Source organism: Myxocyprinus asiaticus, unplaced genomic scaffold, assembly GCF_019703515.2.
Source record: "Myxocyprinus asiaticus isolate MX2 ecotype Aquarium Trade unplaced genomic scaffold, UBuf_Myxa_2 HiC_scaffold_116, whole genome shotgun sequence".
Taxonomy (NCBI): domain Eukaryota; kingdom Metazoa; phylum Chordata; class Actinopteri; order Cypriniformes; family Catostomidae; genus Myxocyprinus; species Myxocyprinus asiaticus.
The window spans coordinates 1-25,000 of NW_026249564.1; the positions used below are offsets into that span (position 1 = coordinate 1).

Here is a 25,000-nt window from a genome sequence, read left to right on the forward strand (position 1 = left end):
GCACTGCACTTTATTACCCTTACTCTTATATCTCATACCTTTCTGTCATAAATTATATTATTATTATATTATATTCTCTCTTAACAACTGACTATCAACCGACAGCCTGAGTGTCAATACAGTACAATACAGTACATTCTATATATACTTTTTTATTTTTATTGAATAATGTGTATCTATATAGTGTGTATTGTATACTGTACAGTGTATGTTATTATTTGTATACTGTTGAGTGTAATTATGTGTATAACAGATGTTTAAATTGTGCTGTGTTAATTTGATGTTATTGTAAATTGGTATATGTCTCATCACTGTCACGACTGCTATGTTGATCGGAACTGCACCCAAGAATTTCACACACCATTGCACTTGTGTATATGGCTGTGTGACAATAAATTGATTTGATTTGATTTTGAGTAACATTCACCTTTTATTTAATAACGTTTTATGTTACAAAAAAGAGAGATGACATAGGTGACATTTACAGATTGCACGATTGCTACTGAACTGAATAATAACCAAAACCACAAATGGATATGATTGTTTGAGCTTCACTGCACACAAAGGCAACAGTTGCCACAAAACATCTGAATTCCTCTGAAGTGAAAGTAACTGCAAATTGACTAACAGAAAATCTGAGCCACATTTTATCCACCTCCTCCAGTGAGTGTTTTGCATTTCAGTAATAACGTAGCATAGATTCTGGGAGGGGTTAAACCCACCAGTAATCAAAATAAACAGTTATTTAAACCATGATCAATGGAAACATGCAAATGCTTCATGCTGCAACCCCCCAATGTTCAAGCCAAATCTACGCCCTTGAACATAGCCATTAACCTACACATTGTATTTGCAGTGCTAAGCTCGGGGTTATAATAGTAAGACTAAATATGTAAATCTGCTTTAGCTGATTGTTAATCAGAATTAAGTGCAGTTGCATCTTTCCCTACAGTCCAGCCTTTTTGCCAACCATGACGGTGAATGATTCCACCTACGGTGATTGTAGCCAAAAAAAACATAAGAATAGCAAGTCCAACGCCACCAAACATCAACACTCGCTCTTTTACTGTCAGGTCATCTAGAGAGAAACAGAGAGAAAACATTCATAGTTGTGTTTTACTGATTAAAAGTATAAAGAATTAGAGCTGATCTCAGAGCTTTGAGGAAAAATGAGATTTGACCAAACATAATTATTGTTCTTACCTGTGATCAGATCTTCTTTTGACAGTTCTCTTATGTTGTCTGGAAAGACATTTTGAATATGGTCACATTACCAACACAAAAAGAAAGCGATAAAAGCAATCCTATTCTGTACAAGTAACTAGATTTGGGATTTCTTCAGGTGTGATCTGTTAGTAAAGTAACTTTACACCTCAACAACACACATGATTTCAAGGATCATTCATTCATGTCTGGAACACTTACACACGCAGCGTTCAATACTTACTGTTAGGGGTTCAAATAACTAACACTACATATATTACATAGAATGAACAATACAGAAATGAACTTCTCATTGTGAAATAAAACATCGAACATTGTGCATGTCAAACAAAAGACAAAGCTTGACAGCATTGTGAAGATGTGATGAGTTCAAACTAAAATCGGTCATGAGTACCGACCTTGTGTTTGTACTTTGATGGCTTTGTCGAAGAGCAGGTTTGGTGAGTCAGATTTAGTTCCACAGAAATAAAGCCCCAAATCTGACTCTGTTATTCCAGAAATAATCAGACTGACGATGGTCATCCAACTATTTGCATTTAAATTCAGACGACTCCTGTTTCGATTGTAGGTAATTAGAAGTTTTCTTCCTGTTGTGTCGGTCTCTGCAGAAATCAGTAGAGTAAGATTTTCATTATTCTGGTGATACCAGGCGATTTCATTTCTGTTTGTCATGGTGCAGTTCAGGGTGATGCTTTCTCCCATCTGAACTCTCAACAGATCAGAGGACACTTCTAGAGAGACATTATAATACAGGTCAGTTTAAATAATGTTGATGATAATTTATGTTTGAGATTATTTATATGTAACTTAATCACATAAAAGTTTGAATAAGAATATATTTACCACTGGAAGTGATTTGCATAATCCAACAAGCGAGCACACTGAAGAAAAGGAATTGCTCCATTTTGTCTGTCGTTCTGCACCGAGTAAATTAAACTACAGGTTTCAGCACAATGCAGACAGACTAAAACCACCAAAGGGTTTCCGCTGCGCTTCCTTTCCAGAGCAACATACATTTTCACTATATGTTCAATAGGTTGTACTGACTTAAAGGGGTGATTCATCCAAAAATAAAAATAAATCTCCCATCATTTACTCACCCTCTTGCCATCCCAGATGTGTATGACTTTCTTTCTTCTGCAGAACACAAATGAAGATTTTTAGAAGCATATTTGAGCTCTGTAGGTCCATATGCAAGTGAAAGGTGATCAGCACTGTAAAACTCCAAAAATCACATAAAGGAAACATAAATACGACTCCAGTGGTTAAATCTATATCTTCGGAAGTGATATGATCAATGTTTGAAATTAGCACCCGCCATATGTGCGCTCTAGGAAGCAGAGCAGCAGATCACTTCATATGCACCAGTGGTACTGTGATGACTCGCGCCACGCTCACGCGAAAACAAGGCAGTCACGCTGCGTAAATGTACTTTTCATAAGAGAAGCATATTTAGCACATATAAAGCACCAAACGTGAAATGTATATCATCTATACCTTGGCTGTTGATCTGACAGACGCTTCTGTGCGGCTGAAGCCTGGTTTTCCAAGTAGGTATAGTTGCAGGCCAGAGATCTCCAAAAGAGGGCTGTGTTACTCCAAAAGGGGGCGTCACTTCCACTTATGGTTAGGGTTAGGGAAAGGGTAAGGTTAGGGGCTCTCTATATCTTAGCTGGCATTCTGGAGCTCCCACCCCTTTTTGGAGCTATGCCTGCAGCTATACCCTTCTCTGGTTTTCACGAGTTTCGCGGGGCTTGAGCCCCGAATATTTTGCCCCAGCGACACACCTGGTATTTGTAAAATGGAATGTCCTGCTTACCCAAGCATGACTACAGAGCCTGTTTTTGCACAGCTACATTACCTCGGTGTGCTTGCCGTTTTATCTAAATTTTATTTATTAATATATTCATAATAAATCCAAATATTTCAAGATGCACTGTTGAAGTATGTGACAGTTATGGCTGATTTAAACTGTAAAGGTGAAAAGTGAAATAAATCTATTGTACCATATGTAAAAGGGGAGGAGAATTTAAGTGTGCATCAGGTGCTTCGGCCAAAAAGTCTTCTGCATAGGATGCTCCGGTGCTTCCTCGCTCGAGCATCCTTGGAAAGCTTCATCTATCTTTGATCCTCACCTCCTCGTGGTGCATTTAGAGAATTGATCCTTCATGATGGCGGACCTTGACAGGTTTCCAGGTCATGAGTTTGAGGAGCGAGGAAATGAGGATGCACAGTTTGAGAAATGACAAGCACCCCTGGCAGGAAAGTCTTGAAATAGCCACACACAAATCCAAAGCAATCCACACACGTGACGATTTGTAAATTCAATGATCCATAAATAAATGTAGCAGCATTCACAAATGTTTTGATGCAGATTAATTCATGAACTTGATAGATACATATTTGTAAAAATGTTTTAATTGTATATGAGAAATATTTGTGTGGGCAATTGGGGGAATATTTGTGCTCTCACTTGTGTATTTATTAATTGTATTTTGGATTTATTAATCTGATTTTTTTTTTATGTGAACTGTGCTGTGCATTTCCGAATTGTATTTTGTAAATATATTACTTCTGAGATCATCCTACATACAATGTCATATAATGACTGCTGGCTGGAAGAGGAGACATAACATATCTTGACCCCTAACTAAAATACCAAACAAACACCCAAAGTGGCTGTTTATATAAAATATCGGGTCTTACATGTTAAAGGCGTCTTCAGTGCTGTTTGCCGGTGTCGAAGATTCTTTCAAGTTGCAAACTGTCTTGAGTGTGTGAAATATCATTATTTGATCAGGTACAATGGGTCTTATAATTCTTCTGTTTTATCCCTTCACTGTACCTTTAGTTCAGTGTCTATTAATGTTCATTGTTTCTGACTGAGTTCTGGATGCCATATTACAGCCATATCTGTATGTATTCCTTGCCCTGGACGAAGAAAAGCTGTGGTTACAGGTGAGCACTGATCCCTCCCACCTGGCCTAAATAGGCGGCCCGGAGAGCTCTATACAGGGGCAGAAAATACAAAATAGCCTGTTGTAACTACAGAAGGGGGTTGGGCAACTCCAAAAAGGAGGGACACCATCACAAAAGTCTGCTATGCACTTAACAAATCTGACACACCAAAAATCTTTTTTTATTGTTTCATAAACAAGATAACATAAACAGATGTATACATGCTAATTATACAAAGCATAAATACTTACATTCATAAATATTAATTTGTATAAATCTCTTTTTCCATTCACAGTTTGACACAAATTCTTTACAGTTTGCCCAATGTTTTACTAACATACATACTTTCCAATTTGTTGTGAAATAGTTAATGGATTCAGTAAAAACTAGTTCATGAATCAATCCTTTGAAGTTCATGAATCAGGATAGTTAACCTTTCATTTACCAGCTAGAGCTGAAGTGAACAAACTAATCACTGGATTCAGTGCAGTCCATGTATTCATATGTACATCAAAATGTTCAGATCCATGTTGACAGAATCCTCTTCAGACCTGTTGGTGCTGGTCCAGCCTGGGGTGTAAGATGGTTTGAGATGGCAAAAGAGCATGGAGGAAGACTGTTCCTTAATTGTTATTTGTGGGAACTTCTGTGGTCTTTGTACCAGAAACAGCCATTAAGAATCAGAACACAAACAAGCAACAGAGTCAGTCCTACTATCAATCCATCTCCTTCAGTGGAGGCTGGGGGAAAGAGAGCACACATTTTTCATTTGTAAATGTTCTTTTTCATTTTTCACCTCACTGTGAAGCTCTCAATGTCTCCTGTTTTACTTACTAGAAGATGTTGTGTTGTCCTGGTGTTGTCTATCTTGATCAGACTCTGTAACGTTTTCTGTACAACATATGAAAAGGTAAGGTATAATGTTCAACTTCAATTTTAATGAGAAAAAGTCATGTTCATGCTGTCTGAAAATCAGCTTCTAATATGCATGTACGACACCTGTCTAGATGCTTTAAAAGTCACAGATGTAACCATATATTCGGGATTGGGGGGACAAGGTGTAATCATGTAACCCGTTGATAAAAGCAATATTGGTTGACCACTAATTTGTATGCTGTAATATTGAAAGAGGGGGTGTTCTACATGTTCTGACATCCAAGGAGCTGCTCTCACCTGTGACATTTACTGTGATCAAGGTATTTCCATCTGAGTCCAGAGCTCTGTATGTTCCAGAATCATTGGCTATAAACTCTCTGATGATCAGGTCCTCATTACTTTCGGTCAGTCGATCACTCTGGACCCCTTTTCCTTTAATCCACACCGGCGTAAACTCTGCGCCACCGATCCTCTCATGCACCACTCGCTCAGTCTTACGCAACAAAACTTCCAACGTAAGATTCTCACCTGTCTTCAAGGAAAACTCATCTGATGAAAAATAGAAAGGAAAATTATGGAGATATTATACTTTTATCACTTTTATCATTAGAATTATTATGTTGATGGTGAAATCAGATTTTACCTTTAATAGAAACTATGAAAATCTTGTTGAATGCCATCTCAGATGTCTTGTAAATGATTAAAGTGAATAAACCAGCATCACTCCTCCTCAGATCCGTCAGTATGATGGTACAGCTCCCAATTTGAGACACACGGCCCGTATATTCTTTATGCTGATTAGTACCGTAAGCCTTTAAAATAACGTTATAAATCTCAATAATCCCAGAATCACATGGGAATGTGATATTGTCACCCTCTTTTCCTGACAAAGGTTCTGGAATGCCCCCTAATAAAATAAGCATTTAATAGTGTCAAAAAGATTTCAAATAATCTTAAATCACAAATACATCATTACAAGTGCATTACAAAATAAATGCATGCTTATGTGAATTCATATTTAAACACTGTAACTGAGCAAACTAGAGATGTGTCCAGATAGTTCGGTTAACCGTTCAACGCGTCTGTATTTGAATAACAAAATCACTATTCGGATATTCTACACATGCAATAGAGGTCTTCAACCGATCCGATTGGTGCACGACAAACAGTCGGGCTTTGGGCCGGGTTTGGGTCCGTTTTTCAAGTATAAGGTGAGTTAGGATCTGATCAAATATGTTTTTGTCTGTGCTGTTTTTTCAATAGTTTTTTCTATCTTCTCTTTGATTTTCCTTGGACGATTTGAACGCACCACAACAACTATGTACATTTTTTCTGGGGTCAGAGTGCAGGGTCAGCCATGATACAGCACCCCTGGAGCAGATAGGGTCAAGGGCCTTGCTCAAGGGCCCAATGGTGGCATTGTGGCAGTGTTGGGGCTTGAACCCCTGACCATCAAGTCAGTAACCCAGAGCCTTAACCGCCAAGCCACCACTGCCCCACGATTTACCAGTCGTGTTGTATTATTCTGTAATTGCATTAATCTTCTGTAATTCTGTGTCTACCTGGTGCATTTCTTTAAGTACTATAAGCTTCAGTTACCAAGTCAAATGTCTTGAATCAACCACACACACACACACAATAATTTCTCATGATTCTGAAATACTCACTTGCACAAGTGACAAGGATCAGCAGCACCAGGAGACTCAACCAGCTCAACCTGATGAGAAAACATAAGAAGTGGTTTGAAAGATCCAGTCAAAGTAAAACATTTTATACTAAAAATCAAGGGTAAACTCAACACACTTTTCCACACTTTGTGATCAATGAATTTTCAGGCGTCCAATTACAGTATTAGGATTCTTAAAATCATTTTATAGAGATCGCAACACAAAGAACAATTTCTTTGGGGGGGGTTACTTCCTCGCCATCCCCCCTGGAATCTACGCCCCTGCACCTACCTGTCGAAAAATGATGGAGACTTCTCTTATAAAACAGAAACTCCACACTTAGGTCACTTCAAAAGGATTGTTTAGTGTAAAACATGTTGAAGATTAGTGGACAGGTGGTCAGTTCATTAAATGATGAGCTGTTTCCTCACAAAAACAGTTTATTCCACTCACTGAAGCATCTCCTCCATAGACCTCTTGTCTCCTCGCCAGTGCACCGCTGTGATATGTTATTTTAGGCTAAAAGGCTCCTCTACTCTATGTAGAAGGGTTCTGGTGGCGCTTTAACCATGTTAAAGGAATAGTTCACCCAAAAATGAAAATTGGGAGTGGATGGTGATTAGATATTTGAAGGTCCAAAAAGCAAAATCTACAAATATCTAATCACCATCCACTCCCATTCTAAGGACCTGCTGAGCCTGGATCTTTCTCTACAAATCTTCAAAAGTGTTTTGCAGAAGAAAGAATGTCATATACACATATATCTCAAATGGCATGAGGGTGAATAAATTATCAGAGAATTTTCATTTTTGGGTGAACTATCTCTTTAAAGAATGGAACCTTATTGTAACATGTTAACATAAATATTGTTTTTTGTTTGTTCATGATGCATTTACTAATTATAACAAGTACAGTCTTATTGTAAAGTGTTAACAGCAGCATTTATCAGTAGCGTGGACTGGAATCACATGGGTCTTGTCAGACACGTGATTTTCCCCCAAACCACTGAAGCGCAAACCACGCCCACAATCATGACTAAACCCTCAGGAAAGTTTTCATTGGTCATCTCACGAACAAGTAGTCGCTTATTTGACAAAGTTTTCGATGTTCATGGAATGAAATACATTCAGAAGTTTAGTTTGAGGTCAACTAAATGAGGTCCCAATTTATTTCGTGCTATCTTTGTGATGTTTCAAAGCCCGCCATTATTTGCCATCAGCACTTTCTTGTCCAGAGCCCCGCCCCCAGAGTTTCATTCTTCTAAACATCACGTATGCAGGCGAACTGAGATTTTTTTGTTTTCACATGTCAAGTAGATAGCTGCTTGCCAATTCTTTTTGAGGAAAACAGAGAAATCAGGCTTAAGCATCAGACAATGATTGAAAATACGAAAACTAATTTTTCAGTTTCGTTTGCGTTTTTTTGAAAACTCCTATTTTTATGTTTATTTTAGGTAACAAAAAGTTTTTGTCTTAGTTTTCGTTATTTATGATAATAATCTTGTGTACAGTCGTGTTTTTGGGCTTGCTGAAGATTGGGCTCCCAGATCATAATAAAACTGTGATCCACCACTAATAGCAGCTGCCATATAGCACCATCTACTGTTCGTGCCGCGCTCAGATGCTCTACATCAGTGGTGTACAAACACATGGCCAGTGGAAGAGTCATCTGAGGCCCTGTCCGAACTGGCACACTTGATGTGGACTTGCGGTTAGAGTCCTGCACTCCCGCAGGACCAGACGCAACAGAGTGTGGCGCAGGACAAGCTTTGATTGCTGAGTGCGGGTGCGGGCGGGAAGACACTGATGTGCGTGCGGGAAGAGGGAGAAAGCAATTAATCGCGGGATCCCCAAAAAATATAAATATCTAAACATAAAATTAAAATGACTCAAGTTCATTTTATGTTCTTAAGGTACAGAATATTACTCTTGTTATTCTTCTACTGGGCAAGAGCAACAAAAATAAACGATTTACAGGTGCAGGGTTAGTGACGGGGAGGAGCCAGCGATCAGTCCAGGGGCGGGACCAGAAGGGTGGCACAAGGTGGCAGCTGCCACCCTAAAAATGAGCTTTGCCACCCCAACTTGGACCCTGCTCGCATCCTGGAGACGGTGCACAATGGCTTAACCCATCCATGTCAGGCATGGTCCACAACAACGTTCCGCCCATGTCTGGGAGGACACAGCTCACCTCAGTAAAACACCCCCCCCCCCGGTCAGACGAACTTACTGGATGCCACCACCTAACTCAACTCTTGCCACCCCTGGACATGCCCCGGATCTGTCTGTGATGGCACAGAAATTTGGACACAAAACGTGGATACAAAAACGGAGGGGACTGGCCAGGACGGAGAGGTGAGGCGACCTTAATGTGCACACATGTTAAGTCTCCCCTGTGTTGTGGTTGTACAGAGACGGTTCATCTCTAAAAAAATAAATTGTGCCCAAGAAAAAAAATGACCAAAACGGCAATTGCAAGTGGGGTGGCCAATGGGATGGCTCATTCATACAAATTCTTCCTCGTGCTCCATGTGGAGAAAAGTACCACTCTGAGGCAAAATGTCTGAGTATGAAGGTGAATCCCTTAATGTTAGATACTAATGCTTTATTAAAGAAAGGTACAAACAAACCTTTGAAACCAACCACAGATAAATCAGATATTTGGCAATGTGTTAACAAAACGTCTCTCTCTCTCTCTCTCTCTCTCTCTCTCTCCGTTTTTTTACGGGTGGGAATTGGAAAAAAATTACCTAGACACTGGAGTGGGCAGGAGCGGGACTAAACGTGAAAGTTGCGGGTGGAAGCAGGACAAAATCTGACATATACATATACACGTTCCACAAAGGCCACGAGACAGTAGGGTGTCCCATTTGACATTTTAGCACTCCGAACGGTCCTCACGAGTGCCCCCTTTGCACCTCAGCTGAGCCCGCAACAGGTATCATGAACTAACAATTAAAAATATGTTTTTACAACATTTAATAAACTTAGGTAATGTTAATTTATAAAAATACAATTGTTAATTGTTAGTAACATGTTAGTTCATACTGCACTAATGTTAACATATACAACGTATTCAAAATGTTTTGGCAGATGTTGAAATTATTAGCCAAGATTAACACTGTAATGCTGTAAAAGTTTTGTTAGTTCATGTTAACTAATGTTAACAAATACAATCTTATTGCAAAGTATTACCATTTTTACTGCATTGATTAATCTTGGTCAATGGTCATTTATAAATCTAGTTCATAATGCATTAACTAATGTTTACATATACCATTTATAAACATTCTTTTTCATGGTAAAAATCTACAAGTATATGTTGGAAAGAACAAAGCTAAGATAAATAAATACAGTATGTGCTGTAAATGTTGTTCACTGTTAGTTTATATTAACATATGTAGTTAACAAATTTGAGCCAAAACACAAAACCATATAAAAAATAAAAAATAATGACATTTTCAAAACTATAATAATCCCGCTCTGGAAACAAGCCCAAAGTCACTTATAATCAGCAGACATGATAAAATATGTCGAATTTGTGTTCATGATGATTCACGACATGAACTGATTGAGACACAGGGTTAGTGCTAAATACTGTTAGCAGGCTTGATTAGCTTCACAAATCTTGTTAATTACCTACTTTCATTTGTGACATTTTGTGGCTATAGAAAGAAAAAACGTGTGGCTACATAAATAAAACTATTACTAAAATAACAAACACACTATCTGCCTTTAAATTGAAAATCATACCATAACTCACATTTTGTTGATTGTTCTTTCAGCGATGAAAGTCTTGACAAATAAAGGTGAATGAAAAATGAAAGTAGGTGTGTTTAGTTTCCACACCCACTGGGATGAGTCCAGTGCAACAAGAACAATAAAACAAACACACTTTCTTCACCAAAAGTTCAGAGTGAGATTACATGGTTTGGGGGCGGAGCGACCCAAAATTTTGCGGGTTTTGGTGGTTGCGGCTCCTCTCTCCCACCCAGTTATTTTTGCAACCAAAAACTGTTTCCTGCTATTTTATATACTGTATTTCAGAAAAGATTTTCAAAATGACATGAAAAAAGGAACAAACATAGCACAGTATTGGCAGAAGCATATACCAACCCTCACATTTTACCTCATCATGTAGAAGGAAGATGGAGGACTTCTCTGTCTGGTGGAGGAGGTTGAAGGTGGAGAAGACTGACAATGTTGCTTGATAGAAGAGCAGGTACACCTCTGTTATTGGTTTAGAGAATGCTTCCAACAGCCTCCTGAACATCAGTTGTTTCTCATCTGTGAATAAAAAAGCACAGGTTATGCATACTACATAAGTTTACGTTTCAGTCTCTTGTAATAATCTTGCATTTGTATCATTGAAATATGAGGCCTGCTTGATGATTTGAAGTAGCTGGCCAGTGGTCAAACACCTCTCCAGGCTCAACCATCCAATGGAAATGTGCTGGAGTATTTCCATATACTTACTTCAATAGAACTCATAGAATTCTATGACATTAATGTTACATTTTAATTTCAATCCAGTCAAAATCTTCTGCATTTACTTTGTACTACATTAGGTCTGATTAAAGCGCATACCTGGATTGATCCTATCTCTAAACCAGTATCTCACATCCACTGTCAGGTCCTCTGGATCAACTCCAGACACCTGCAATACCTGATGATTTATAATCACATTACATGTTGGTCATAGATTCAGTACAACACAACATAACAAACCATTTTACTTGGCATTAGGCTTAACGGATAGCTAGCACGCTGGTGGTAAGATATTTCACCACAAAAACTTAGAAGTTGAACAGAACCTTCTACAAAACAATGGCAACGCAACCGGGAACGAGGTGCACATTTTGACACCTTTCATGTAATTCAAATGATCAAAAACTAAGTGGTTACCTTCCGTTTGCCCTTCCGCTTCAGTTCAAAGACAGCATTCAGCATTTCTTTTAAACAGGCTGTTCAAGGCGGAAATATTACACCGTTATTCCAGTTTTAATTCCATCTTCCAATTACAGGTAACAGGTTGGATGTTGCGCGCGGGCGTTCACGGAACGTGCGTGCGGAAAGCATCTCCCGGCACCAAGCACGCGCAAGTGAAGACAAGTGAGGAAATGTATACGCAGAAAAAAAAGAAGAACCAATTTAATTTTGGGGGGATTCTCAACGTGAGAAATGCTACAAAATATGTGAGCGTTGCACCATTAAACTTAGGTAGAACGTAACCCGACGTGTGAACTGAATATTTACGGAAGCAGCTGACCAGGAGGAACGAACAGAACAAAAAAGCAGACTCACTTGACATCAATGAGCTCATGTTTTGCATGACAGGCATCAATCATTTCGACATACAATATGATGTAGACATTTACACTCGTTTACATTTACGAGAGAGAGAGAAAAAAACTTACTTTTAAGCAGCTCTTCAGCATGAAACCATTCAAACCGTCCAGTTTTTAGGGTGTGTCGCCCGGTGTCAAGTTTCAACACATTCAAAAAATATACAGGATATTAAAATGAATAAATGTCTGTTTTTCCAGCCTGCTGTATTAGTATTTATTTATCACCCCTTATTTATTTTAGATACAGTTCCTATATATTATTATTTACACAGGGCAAATATACTATTTATTAAATCTACTTTTATTACGTATCATATTTTAATGGGGATATAATGTGTTACAGCTGACAGTTACGTGAGCAAACAAGGATTAAACAAGATCAAATTTAAGTTTATGGTTTTTTAACACTTCTGTGTATAAATCTGAAGGCTGATTATTGGATCAATGCAGGTAAACGTCATATTATGTGACTATGCATTACTTTACAAAGAGTTTACAACCTACTAGTTAAGCCTTGCCTTAAGAACAGGTGGTGCAACCAAATTAAGCACTGACTTAGTTACAAACTAACTAGTAGTTACTAAGCCCTTAGTGTGAACTTTACATCCTAACTTACGTGAGAACTTACGCACTGCTGGTGCAACCCTACCCTGAATCCGTTCTTTTGGAGTGGATGTCTATGGAGGAGATGTTTCAGTACACTGTATAAAATGATTTTGTGAAGAAACAGCTTATCACTTAATGCGTTGACCACCTGTCCTCTAATCTTCACCATGTTTTACACTTCAAAATCTTCTTGGAGTGAACTTTGTGTGGAGTTTACCATGATAAAAGCCATCTGGGTTCTGGAAGTATTTTCCCCATTAATTTCTTCCATAGACTTTTAATAAAATCCTTCATAAAAGATTTGTAAGCCATGAACCAAACCAACCAGCTCCGAGGAAAATCACAACATCACAAACTTTGATTTGAGGCAAAAAAGTATTTGAAAATCGGACATAAAGACAAAGGTACAAGACTGTGTACTTACCGTCTTTCATGAGGGTACGGACTACAATCCCATGAAGCATTGCCAATGATGTCATTGAATAAAAAACAATGTGAATATATAAAACTATTGATTTTAGGTTGTTGATCATAAGTATAGAAACAATATGTTTTATGTTTATTGCAAAATATGTACAAATATATAAGTAGTTTAAGGGTGAAGGGAGACCGACTCGATTACGTCATTCACAGTGCATCATGGGAGCGCACGATCGCTCCGAGGCACCTTTCACAGGTTTTGTTGGATGCCGATCTCTGATTGGTGGATCTTTCTCAGCTGGACCATGGGTAATGTAGTTGTTTTCCATGAATTCTGCTATCAAGTGCAATTTTTAAATAATGAAGTTTAAAGCTGAAGTTGAAATGACGCAGACAGACTTCAACAGAAGCATGTACCATCGATGAACAACCTCGGAGCTCATGGTAGGTCTGTCTTTAAAGGTTTATAAGTTATTGTTGAAAATCTATTAGTCTATGGGATAGATTAATGGGATTTTTACTTCCGGAACCAGACTCAGCACTCTGAACATGGCTGCACCGTGACTGGCTAGAAGACTCACGTGATACAAGTTGGCCGAATGGTAAAACCGCGGAGGTTGTTGTTACACATCAGTATAAAAGATCTCTGTCAGCAGCACCATCCTCTCCTGTATGACAGATCAGAGCTGAAAACTGATCACAGATCAGTTGATTAGAGCTTCACGGGTCACATGACTGCTCTAAAAACACAACGCAGCAGTCATGTGATTTCTCCGTTCCGCATCTGTGTTAAGAATTCCAAACTTGTCGACGTTTAAAACTCATTTGATCTGTTTTGCGTTGTTTGTTGTGTTCGGTTGTACATTTGGATTCCTGGTAAATGGAGAGAAACTCCAACGGAAGGTAAAGATTTGAAGAGACCGCTTCTCCTTTAAGACGTGACAGTACACACCCACTGTTTTGATTGGCTCTCTGCTCTTGATTGACCTGTTCTCTATCTTCCTGCCATCTCACTGCTCACCACTATTAGGCGGGGCTACTGAAGTGATTAATGGTAAAGTAGGTGTTGATATGTTGTTTTTTTGGTAGCTTGGTTTGAGCAAATGAAGTTTTGAGTTCTGAAACTTACAGTATGTTTTATAATGACCTCTTATATGTCAAAAGATCAAGGTAAATTTGATTCCTCGTGTCATTTCCTTTTAGTATATAGATTTTTAGGCCCAATATGGTGAAATCCCAGAGATATGGGGCTCTCAATGTTGCTCCATGCTTAATTTTTTTAATTTTTTTATTTATTTTATTGTATCTTTGGACTCTTGAATAACGATATTTTGACATTATTGTTTTTATGTGAATAAATAAAGGTACATTTCTAGTTTCATCATTATTTGTACATCAGACCTTTCTTTTATTCCACAAGAAAAGCTAACTTCACACCATGTGACCCACATTTGGTTTTTAACCGTTGAAAATTTCTACACCAATGACTGCATCGCCAAGGACCCCTCTGTCAAGCTCCTGAAGTTTGCAGATGACACTGCTGTCATCGGCCTCATCCAAGATGACGATGAGCCTGCATACAGAAGGGAGGTTGAACAGTTGGTTGTCTGGTGCAGTCAAAACAACCTGGAGCTGAACACGCTCAAAACGGTGGAGATGATTGTGGACTTTAGGAGGAACACCCCAACATTGACTCCGCTCACCATTCTAAAAAGCACTGTGGCAGCAGTAAAGCCATTCAGGTTCCTGGGCACTACCATCTCACAGGACCTGAAGTGGGAGACCCACACTGAGTCTGTCCTCTGCACTTCAATAACTGTCTGGTTTGGTTCAGCTACGAAATCAGACATCAGAAGACTACAAAGGACAGTTCAGACTGCTGAGAGGATTATTGGTTGCCCCCTGCCCTCCCTTCAAGAACTATACACTTCCAGAGTGAGGAAAAGGGCTGGAAAAATCACTCTGGACCCCACTCACCCTGCCCATTACCTCTTTCAACTGTTGCCTTCTGGCCAATGCTTCAGAGCTCTGAGCACCAGAACCGTCAGGCACAGGAACAGTTTTTCCCCTCAGGCTATCCATCTCATGAACAGTTAAAACTGCCCCATTGAGCAATAATTAATGTGCAATACACAGTTTAGTCTATTTATAATTATCCAACATACCATACCTCTTCTGCCATACATTCCCTTGCACTGTATGTAACAGATTTGTATTTAGATTTGCACTACGTATGTGTGTGTGTATGTATGTGTATGTATATATATTCATATATGTGTATACAGTATATATATATTGTAAATTGTGTATTCTATATATACTTTTTTCTTTTCAATATTTATCTATTTTTTATTCAATTTCAATTATTTTTTTTAAAAGTCTTGTTGCTGTTTTTGTATTGTTGTGTACTGGAAGCTCCTGTCACCAAGACAAATTCCTTGTATGTGTAAGCATACTTGGCAATAAAGCTTATTCTGATTCTGAAAAATGTGGAAAATTTACAGATTGAGTCACATTTAGAGCCCCATATCTCTGTGATTTAACCATATAGGGCATTTACAATGGAGATGCAATAAGAGAAGTTTGTTCTGAACCAGAATCTAAAAGTATATTAAAATATATTTAGGACTTCTGAAGTTATAGGCACTCCAACTTTGGAAAAACAACATAAAAAAAAGTGTTTTTTTCCCCCATTTTTGGACTCACACCATTGGCAAATAATGCAACAAGCAGTGCTAACGTCAACTGATTTTAGTAATAGATCTACCTATCTCTGTGTATAAATAAAATCATGGCACTGACAGTTCATATTTTTATTTCACCTGTAATTTTGCTCCAAAATCATAAGCGAAAACTTTCAATTTTGACCCCCCTCTACAAAATAATGGATTGCTTTGTAAATATTGATCCATGGAAAGTAACAGTTTGGCTTTATCATCATTTAAGTATTTCTTCCAGCAGCCTAAAAAAGAAAAATAAATTTTATTTATTTTTTTAGCCAGGACTCTCCAGTTGACGTGGAATTAGCCTCCTAATATATATACTGATTATGGTCTATAATGGGTGTTTGGTCTTTGGTGTGTTGAGTCGTTATATATGAATAGTGACTCTGTAGGCTGATATTTGATTTGTTGACTGAACTTTGATCTCTCTGTTACTCTACAGTCTGTTTTAATGGGCATGGGTGATCCACCAGTTGATTCATTCTCCACGCTAATTATTGCCATCATGGCTGTTGGACTCGGCACTCAACTGGTGATTGTAATCGTGGGTGAAGTTCATGTTTTGATCCGTAAGAGGACATCACAATCAATGGGATATTAGCCAATCAATTGAGATCATATGGCAGAAGCTCCGCCCCCATGCACATACTGACTAATTGATAGTCATTTGAGTGTGACAGGGACTTGAGTGGGATCGTCATTGTGCATGTTACTGATAAACTCTATGATTGATCTCTGGATTGGCCAATCACAGCGTGGTGTTTCACTTCTGAGGACCACAAGATGAATCACTCTCTCCAGCCTTAAATGTCATCTTGGTTTAGCCAGATTTAGTATTGAAATTGACATGCTAAAATTGTTTTACACCTTTATAATTATGATATGATTTAACAGTAAATCACAAGACAAACCAAAACTGCTACTGAGTGATAATTTGATTCTATTTTGTTTGTACAGTGTAATCTTCCATACATTGTTGTAAAATCATATATATTGGCCAGATTACTGACTGGTGAAAATCGTACACATTTTTAAGACTTAAAAGTAAATATGCAAATGTTGTCAGAATTTAATAATCAGAAAGACACACGAGTTTCTCAGGGATTTTGACTGATAGGTTCCAATTTAAAAAATGTTGTCAAACAAATATTATTTGTATTTTTTTCATTGTGTAATGTTATGCATCAGGTGTTTTTAAGAGAACTGTGATGTAGGGGAGTTTATTATTAATAAACATTTGACTCGTAAATGTTTGGAGGAAACTGCATGTTTACTAACAAACATTCATTTGCACTTTTCTTGTTGCTTCCCTGAATGACTTATTAAAATGTAAATATGGTTTCAAAAACTGTTACAATCATCTTTTTCTCTATATAAATTATTCCTCAACTGAAAAAAAATAAAATAAAAAAAATAAAATGGTTTGTTTTGTATAAATTACTGCTGTGTGTGTAACATTCACTTTGACTTTTAAATACAAATCAAAACATCTTGTATAAAATGTAATCAAATCAATCAAATCAAAAAATCAAATCAAAATCAAAATCAAATCACTTTATTGTCACACAGCCATATACACAAGTGCAATGGTGTGTGAAATTCTTGGGTGCAGTTCTGATCAACATAGCAGTCGTGACAGTGATGAGACATATACCAATTTACAATAACATCAAATTAACACAACACAATTTAAGCATCTGTTATACACATAATTACACTCCATTGTCATCATAATCATAAACATATTTAAAATGTCCATAAAGATGGAGTTGTTCTTTTAGAAGACACAGATTAAGTCTGGACATGGACGGTCAACTACACTAATTTAACATTTAACAAACTGCATTTTCACAAACATAAGTAAACATTAGTACTGTGTTCTGTCTGCAATTATAATGGCAGCTTGACAAAAACAACAACAACAGTTGTAAACAAACAGCATGTCTGAATCATTAAATATTTTTCTGTATAACAAAAAAAATTACAAATGAATGAGCTTCATTATCTTTACACAAAATATAACTTCTTATTTCTTGTTCTTGGCAGAAATCACAGTCATTTACAGCAGTTAAACTGGTCCATCTCACGTCACATATTGATTCTGCCCAAGTATGAGTCCATGCCCATCAAAACAGACTGTAGAGTATCAGAGAGGTCAAAGTTCAGTCAAAAATCAAATATCAGCCCTCAGAGTCACTATTCAAAGATAACCACTCAACACACCAAAGACCAAACACCCATTATAGACCATAATCTTTTTTTTTCTATTTCTTATTTTTTGGCTGCTGGAAGAAATACATCAATGATGATGAAAGCCAAAATATTACTTTCCATGGATCAATATTTACGGAGCAATCCATTATTTTGTAGAGATGGGTCAAAATGAAAGTTTTCGCTTATGATTTTGGAGCAAAACTACAGGTAAAAATAATGACCTTAGAAAGTTTTCAGCATCTTTATTTTATTTTTACACAGAGATAGGTAGATGTATTACTAAAATCAGTTGATGTCAGCACCACTTGTTGGTTTGAGTCCAAATATGGGAAAAACATTTTCTTGGGCTGTTTTTTCAAAGTTGGAGTGCTAATAACTTCAGAAGTTTTAAATATATCTTAATATCCTTTTAGATTCTGGTTCAGAAAAAACTTTCATTTTAGTATTTAGATTTTTAAGGCCCTATATGGTGAAACCCCAGAGATATGGGGCTCTCAATGTTGCTCAATCTGTAAATTTTACACATTTCCGATGGTTAAAAACCAAATGTGGGTCACATGGTGTGAAGCTAGTTTTTCTTGTTCAATAAAAGAAAAGTCTGATGAACAAATAATGATGAAACTAGAAATGTACTTTTATTTATTCACATAAAAACAATGTCATTGTTTTTTTTTTTTTTTACAAATTAAGCATGGAGCAACATTGAGAGCCCCATATCTCTGGGATTTCACCATATAGGGCCTTCGACATCTAAATACTAAAAGTAAAGTTTGTTCTGAACCGGAATCTAAAAGGATATTAAGATATATTTAATACTTCTGGAGTTATAGGCACTCAAACTTTGAAAAAACAACACAAAAAGTGTTTTTTCCCATTTTTGGACTCACACCATAGGCATATAATGCAACAAGGGGTGCTGATGTCAACTGATTTTAGAAATAGATCTACCTATCTCTGTGTAAAAATAAAATCATGACACTGACATCTTTCTAAGGTTTTTATTTTGACCTGTCGTTTTGCTCCAAAATCATAGATGAAAAATGTCATTTCGACTCCCATTTGTAAAATAATGGATTACTTAATATTTTGGCTTTCATCATCATTTATGTTTATCTTTCTTCATAAAAGAGTTAACAAAATGAAAACTTTCAGCTGGGGAAAGTTTTTTTTATTATGATTTAAAAGGACCCTGTATATTTAATTTGACATGTATGAAACAAGGCTTTGAGGGATAGAAGCACAATCCATTAAATGTTTGTAACGGGGTAAAAGGGAAAGGAGGAGGTGAGAACCGGCTTGACAATATAAATACTAATTTAATGATAAATTAAAACAAAAGACATACAACACAAATGCATACAGGGTAGCTGCCTGTAGCTCTCTCTCTCCTGAACTGCCGCCTCCAGCCGCCTTTATCCCTCTCATGGGCTTGATTAGCCTGCTTAGGAGCCAGGCGTGCATCATCATGGCCCAGCCCCACCCCCCTCCTTGCCACACACCTCCCTCCTTTGCTTCAGGCTGGGGAGCCCCCGGCATGAAGTACATCCCCCCCTACCATACCCACCTACCCCCCTACCCCCCTTTCCGGGCCTTCCCCGCCTTCTCGGACCTAGGAGGGAGACAAGGGGAGGGAAAAACAACAACAACAAAAAAGAGAGAAAGGCCAACATGGAGCAGCAGCGGGAGAGAAAGAGGAGAGAGTGAGAAAAAAAACTTACTTGCCGGTTCTCTGATACGCCGTAGCCTGGTCCCCGGTCACTCCTCCACCCTCTAGTGGATGACAGCCGCTCCTCCACGGGTGGATTGGGGGCAGTCCTCCGGCCCCTGGCAAACGGAATGCCCTGCCGCATTTTGGTGGATAGTAGGGGTCTCCTCTGCCCCTGGCAGCAGTTCTCCAGGCGGTCGGCAGTGAGCCCCTCCCCACTCACGGACGGCAGTCTTATCTTTGACCCTGCCATGTTTAAGCGGCCAGTAGGGGTCTTCTCCGCCCCTGGCAGTGGCCTGACCGCTGCAGGCGGTCAGTAGGGAGCCCCTCCTCCCCTCTCGGTCGGCAGTCATTCCTCCGTTTTCAGGTGGCCTGGCTCCTCAGTCCCCCGGCAGATGGCCGCTGCTGCTCCTTTGGGGTGGATGGCAGTGGTGAGGACTCTACTACGGCGCATACCTCCTCCTTCCCGGATTTCGGCACCAATGTAACGGGGTAAAAGGGAAAGGAGGAGGTGAGAACCAGCTTGACAATATAAATAATAATTTAATGATAAATTAAAACAATAGACATATAACGCAAACACATACAGGGCAGCTGCCTGTAGCTCTCTCTCTCCTGAACTGCCGCCTCCGGCCACCTTTATCCCTCTCGTAGGCTTGATTAGCCTGATTAGGGGCTGGGCATGCATCATCACAGCCCGGCCCCGCCCTCCTCCTTGCCACAATGTTGTACTGTCTTAAAAGTGAATTATTAAATTTTTTTGGATATTAAAATACTTTTTAGTTTTATGAGTCCACCATAAGTATGCTCCTATTAGATCCTGAAGAGTGTTAACACTCTTGTTATGCTTTCAAAACATTGCTCTGTTTGTTTGAGCATCTCACATGTCAACTTTTGGCTAAACCAATGGTGTGAGTTTGAGGTGGGACTACCTATTTGTCTGACCAATGGCAGAAGAGGTCGAAGAGCTGTAGAAATATTTTAAAATGTGCGAGTCATTATTTCATATTCACCAGCTGATGTAATTGGTTGCATTGTAAAACGGGTCTCCAGCGATTCTGAAGCTTATGTTCAGTCCGTACGTCTGAGAATCTTGAACCAGACTGGACTGAGGGAGTTGGACCATGGAAACGGGTTCGGAGCACATGCAGGGTGTGACGTCCTCAAACACGGGTTTGGGTGTGCGATGCGTGACAGGTTTCCACTGCGTGTAGCCCCAAATGGTGCTGGTGTTGACTGGAGACAAAACCCACTGAGACACCTGAGAGAGGAATGAAGTAGTTATAGACTGTTATAACATACATGACAAATAAATTGGCATTTTAAAATTATCGCAATAATTCGAAAAGCATGCCCGATTAACAGAAGTGTTGGCTCCAAAATCTACTACATATCGTCTGTTCTGTTTTAAAATATTTTAGACCGCGTTTTGAGTCGATATAGTGTAAAATAAGTGTCCATTAAACTTCAGATTTTTATATTTATTTTTGCTATTTATTAATTGTTTCTTTAACTGCAGGCTATTTTATGTCCCAGTGGCTGAAGTGGTTTAAATATTCACAGACAAGAATATGTTCAGGTCTTCATGAGAGCAGTATGGGTTCAAGTTCAAATGCATTTTTTAAAAAAATATAATTTGGTGTATTCATCATCGATGGAGATACGAACATCTACTCTTCCCTGGAATCCAGAGACAGCAACAGACTGGAGCTCCAGAGAGAATCGTGAGTAATTTGCTCGCGCCGTCACGCCGTCCAACCACACGTGGAGCTGGTTGCAGTTTGTGTTATGGCGGAGACTGGGCCACGCTGACGGCCGACCTTCTGACTCAAAGGTTGAGAACTGATGTTAGAGGTGATATCAGATACACACATGAGTCTAGAATAACTAGACTTGACAGGCGATGTCTGTATCTGAAAGGTGATTGGCTCTTATACCTGTAAGGCGGGACTTCCTTTCTATATCCGTTGGGCGCTCAGAGATTTTTAGACTATTTCTACTTAATATTTCTCTGTTTTTTTTCCCCAGATAATGTAAAAGTTAGGTGGAATTATTGAAGAAAGTGTGTTTGTTTTATTGTTCTTTTTGCACTGGACTCATCCCAGTGGGCGTGGAAACTACACACATCTTACTTTCATTTTTCATTCACCTTTATTTAACATCACAAAGACAGCATGAAATAAATTGGGACCTCATTTAGTTGACCTCAAACTAAACTTCTGAATGTATTTCATTCCATGAACATCGAAAACTTTGTCAAATAAGCGACTACTTGTTTGTGAGATGACCAATGAAAACTTTCCTGAGGGTTTAGTCATGATTGTGGGCGTGGTTTGGGGGAAAATCACTCGTCTGACAAGACCCATGTGATTCCAGTCCACGCTACTGATAAATGCTGCTGTTAGAATAGTTACTGCTAAATATAGCCTATATGCATCGGCAATATAAATTACATTTAAAGCATGTTTCCTTCATGTCAGAATTGCTGAGTTGAAGTGAATTTTACAAATAAAAAGTTTAACTTTGAAGGGATTATTTTGAGCATGAGTAGCTTCTGATCAAGTGTCATCACATGTAGACTAACACTTTACAATAAGACTGTACTTGTTATAATTAGTAAATGCATCATGAACAAACAAAAAACAATATTTATGTTAACATGTTACAATAAGGTTCCATTCTTTAAAGAGATAGTTCACCCAAAAATGAAAATTCTCTGATAATTTATTCACCCTCATGCCATTTGAGATATATGTGTATATGACTTTCTTTCTTCTGCAAAACACTTTTGAAGATTTGTAGAGAAAGATCCAGGCTCAGCAGGTCCTTAGAATGGGAGTGGATGGTGATTAGATATTTGTAGGTCCAAAAAGCAAAATCTACAAATATCTAATCACCATCCACTCCCATTTTTCATTTTTGGGTGAACTAACCCTTTAACATGGTTAAAGCGCCACCAGAACCCTTCTACATAGAGTAGAGGAGCCTTTTAGCCTAAAATAACATATCACAGCGGTGCACTGGCGAGGAGACAAGAGGTCTATGGAGGAGATGCTTCAGTGAGTGGAATAAACTGTTTTTGTGAGGAAACAGCTCATCATTTAATGAACTGACCTCCTGTCCACTAATCTTCAACATGTTTTACACTAAACAATCCTTTTGAAGTGACCTAAGTGTGGAGTTTCTGTTTTATAAGAGAAGTCTCCATCATTTTTCGACGGGTAGGTGCAGGGGTGTAGATTCCAGGTGGCAGTGGTGGCTTGGCGGTTAAGGCTCTGGGTTACTGACTAGATGGTCAGGGGTTCAAGCCCCAACACTGCCATGATGCCACTGTTGGGCCCTTGAGCAAGGCCCTTGACCCTATCTGCTCCAGGGGTGCTGTATCATGGCTGACCTTGCACTCTGACCCCCAAAAAAATGTACATAGTTGTTGTGGTGCGTTCAAATCATCCGAGGAAAATCAAAGAGAAGATAGAAAAAACTATTGAAAAAACAGCACAGACAAAAACATATTTGATCAGATCCTAACTCACCTTATACTTGAAAAACGGACCCAAACCCGGCCCAAAGCCCGACTGTTTGTCGTGCACCAATCGGATCGGTTGAAGACCTCTATTGCATGTGTAGAATATCCGAATAGTGATTTTGTTATTCAAATACAGACGCGTTGAACGGTTAACCGAACTATCTGGACACATCTCTAGTTTGCTCAGTTACAGTGTTTAAATATGAATTCACATAAGCATGCATTTATTTTGTAATGCACTTGTAATGATGTATTTGTGATTTAAGATTATTTGAAATCTTTTTGACACTATTAAATGCTTATTTTATTAGGGGGCATTCCAGAACCTTTGTCAGGAAAAGAGGGTGACAATATCACATTCCCATGTGATTCTGGGATTATTGAGATTTATAACGTTATTTTAAAGGCTTACGGTACTAATCAGCATAAAGAATATACGGGCCGTGTGTCTCAAATTGGGAGCTGTACCATCATACTGACGGATCTGAGGAGGAGTGATGCTGGTTTATTCACTTTAATCGTTTACAAGACATCTGAGATGGCATTCAACAAGATTTTCATAGTTTCTATTAAAGGTAAAATCTGATTTCACCATCAACATAATAATTCTAATGATAAAAGTGATAAAAGTATAATATCTCCATAATTTTCCTTTCTATTTTTCATCAGATGAGTTTTCCTTGAAGACAGGTGAGAATCTTACGTTGGAAGTTTTGTTGCGTAAGACTGAGCGAGTGGTGCATGAGAGGATCGGTGGCGCAGAGTTTACACCGGTGTGGATTAAAGGAAAAGGGGTCCAGAGTGATCGACTGACCGAAAGTAATGAGGACCTGATCATCAGAGAGTTTATAGCCAATGATTCTGGAACATACAGAGCTCTGGACTCAGATGGAAATACCTTGATCACAGTAAATGTCACAGGTGAGAGCAGCTCCTTGGATGTCAGAACATGTAGAACGCCCCCTCTTTCAATATTACAGCATACAAATTAGTGGTCAACCAATATTGCTTTTATCAACGGGTTACATGATTACACCTTGTCCCCCCAATCCCGAATATATGGTTACATCTGTGACTTTTAAAGCATCTAGACAGGTGTCGTACATGCATATTAGAAGCTGATTTTCAGACAGCATGAACATGACTTTTTCTCATTAAAATTGAAGTTGAACATTATACCTTACCTTTTCATATGTTGTACAGAAAACGTTACAGAGTCTGATCAAGATAGACAACACCAGGACAACACAACATCTTCTAGTAAGTAAAACAGGAGACATTGAGAGCTTCACAGTGAGGTGAAAAATGAAAAAGAACATTTACAAATGAAAAATGTGTGCTCTCTTTCCCCCAGCCTCCACTGAAGGAGATGGATTGATAGTAGGACTGACTCTGTTGCTTGTTTGTGTTCTGATTCTTAATGGCTGTTTCTGGTACAAAGATCACAGAAGTTCCCACAAATAACAATTAAGGAACAGTCTTCCTCCATGCTCTTTTGCCATCTCAAACCATCTTACACCCCAGGCTGGACCAGCACCAACAGGTCTGAAGAGGATTCTGTCAACATGGATCTGAACATTTTGAATAACATATGAATACATGGACTGCACTGAATCCAGTGATTAGTTTGTTCACTTCAGCAGTAGGGATGGGCAATACCACTTATTTTCTTTTCGATCCGATACCAATAATTAGTCCAATATCATCAATACCGATACTTCTATTAAACTGATT

The 25,000-nt window shown here is 38.5% G+C and overlaps 2 protein-coding genes and 1 long non-coding RNA gene across 5 annotated transcripts; 1 reads left to right on the top strand and 2 right to left on the bottom strand.

Annotated features, from left to right (window-relative positions):
- Nucleotides 1-4,318: 4,318 nt before the first annotated feature.
- On the bottom strand, nucleotides 4,319-12,204 carry LOC127439360 (uncharacterized). Of its 3 annotated transcripts, none has more exons than XM_051695613.1 (8): nucleotides 12,142-12,204; nucleotides 11,312-11,390; nucleotides 10,854-11,011; nucleotides 6,726-6,775; nucleotides 5,702-5,965; nucleotides 5,356-5,607; nucleotides 5,017-5,073; nucleotides 4,319-4,922 (listed from the first exon to the last, which is right to left on the bottom strand). In XM_051695613.1, exons 3-8 carry the CDS (start codon nucleotides 10,859-10,861, stop codon nucleotides 4,813-4,815), a joined length of 741 nt encoding a protein of 246 aa, XP_051551573.1. In that variant the 5' UTR covers nucleotides 10,862-11,011; nucleotides 11,312-11,390; nucleotides 12,142-12,204; the 3' UTR covers nucleotides 4,319-4,812. The 3 variants fall into 3 exon arrangements, with proteins under 3 accessions (XP_051551573.1, XP_051551572.1, XP_051551574.1); XM_051695612.1 differs by lacking the exon at nucleotides 12,142-12,204 and adding an exon at nucleotides 11,630-12,045; XM_051695614.1 differs by lacking the exons at nucleotides 4,319-4,922; nucleotides 5,017-5,073; nucleotides 5,356-5,607; nucleotides 12,142-12,204 and adding an exon at nucleotides 11,630-12,069 and having other exon boundaries at nucleotides 5,734-5,870.
- Nucleotides 12,205-21,368: 9,164 nt separating this feature from the next.
- LOC127439358 (uncharacterized) lies at nucleotides 21,369-21,629 on the bottom strand. Its single transcript, XR_007896916.1, has 2 exons — nucleotides 21,505-21,629; nucleotides 21,369-21,444 (listed from the first exon to the last, which is right to left on the bottom strand). It is a non-coding gene; the product is annotated as an uncharacterized LOC127439358 (long non-coding RNA).
- A 1,571-nt stretch (nucleotides 21,630-23,200) lies between these two features.
- LOC127439359 (uncharacterized) lies at nucleotides 23,201-24,804 on the top strand. The gene is made up of 4 exons (XM_051695611.1): nucleotides 23,201-23,841; nucleotides 23,936-24,187; nucleotides 24,470-24,526; nucleotides 24,621-24,804. The coding sequence occupies exons 1-4, from the start codon at nucleotides 23,562-23,564 to the stop codon at nucleotides 24,728-24,730; spliced, it is 699 nt and encodes a 232-aa protein (XP_051551571.1). The 5' UTR covers nucleotides 23,201-23,561; the 3' UTR covers nucleotides 24,731-24,804.
- The last annotated feature ends 196 nt before the right edge of the window (nucleotides 24,805-25,000 follow it).

What these genes read in the sequence shown, in the direction of transcription:
- LOC127439360 (XM_051695613.1), bottom strand. An exon ending in GATCCTTGTCACTTGTGCAA is followed by an intron (nt 5,966 to 6,725) that starts GTGAGTATTTCA and finishes TTATTTTATTAG; the next exon opens with GGGGCATTCCAGAACCTTTG. An exon ending in TTTCATAGTTTCTATTAAAG is followed by an intron (nt 5,608 to 5,701) that starts GTAAAATCTGAT and finishes ATTTTTCATCAG; the next exon opens with ATGAGTTTTCCTTGAAGACA.
- LOC127439359 (XM_051695611.1), top strand. Translation starts at nt 23,562, where the DNA reads ATGCTTATTTTATTAGGGGGCATTCCAGAACCTTTGTCAGGAAAAGAG. An exon ending in GATCACAGTAAATGTCACAG is followed by an intron (nt 24,188 to 24,469) that starts GTGAGAGCAGCT and finishes TATGTTGTACAG; the next exon opens with AAAACGTTACAGAGTCTGAT. An exon ending in GGACAACACAACATCTTCTA is followed by an intron (nt 24,527 to 24,620) that starts GTAAGTAAAACA and finishes TCTTTCCCCCAG; the next exon opens with CCTCCACTGAAGGAGATGGA.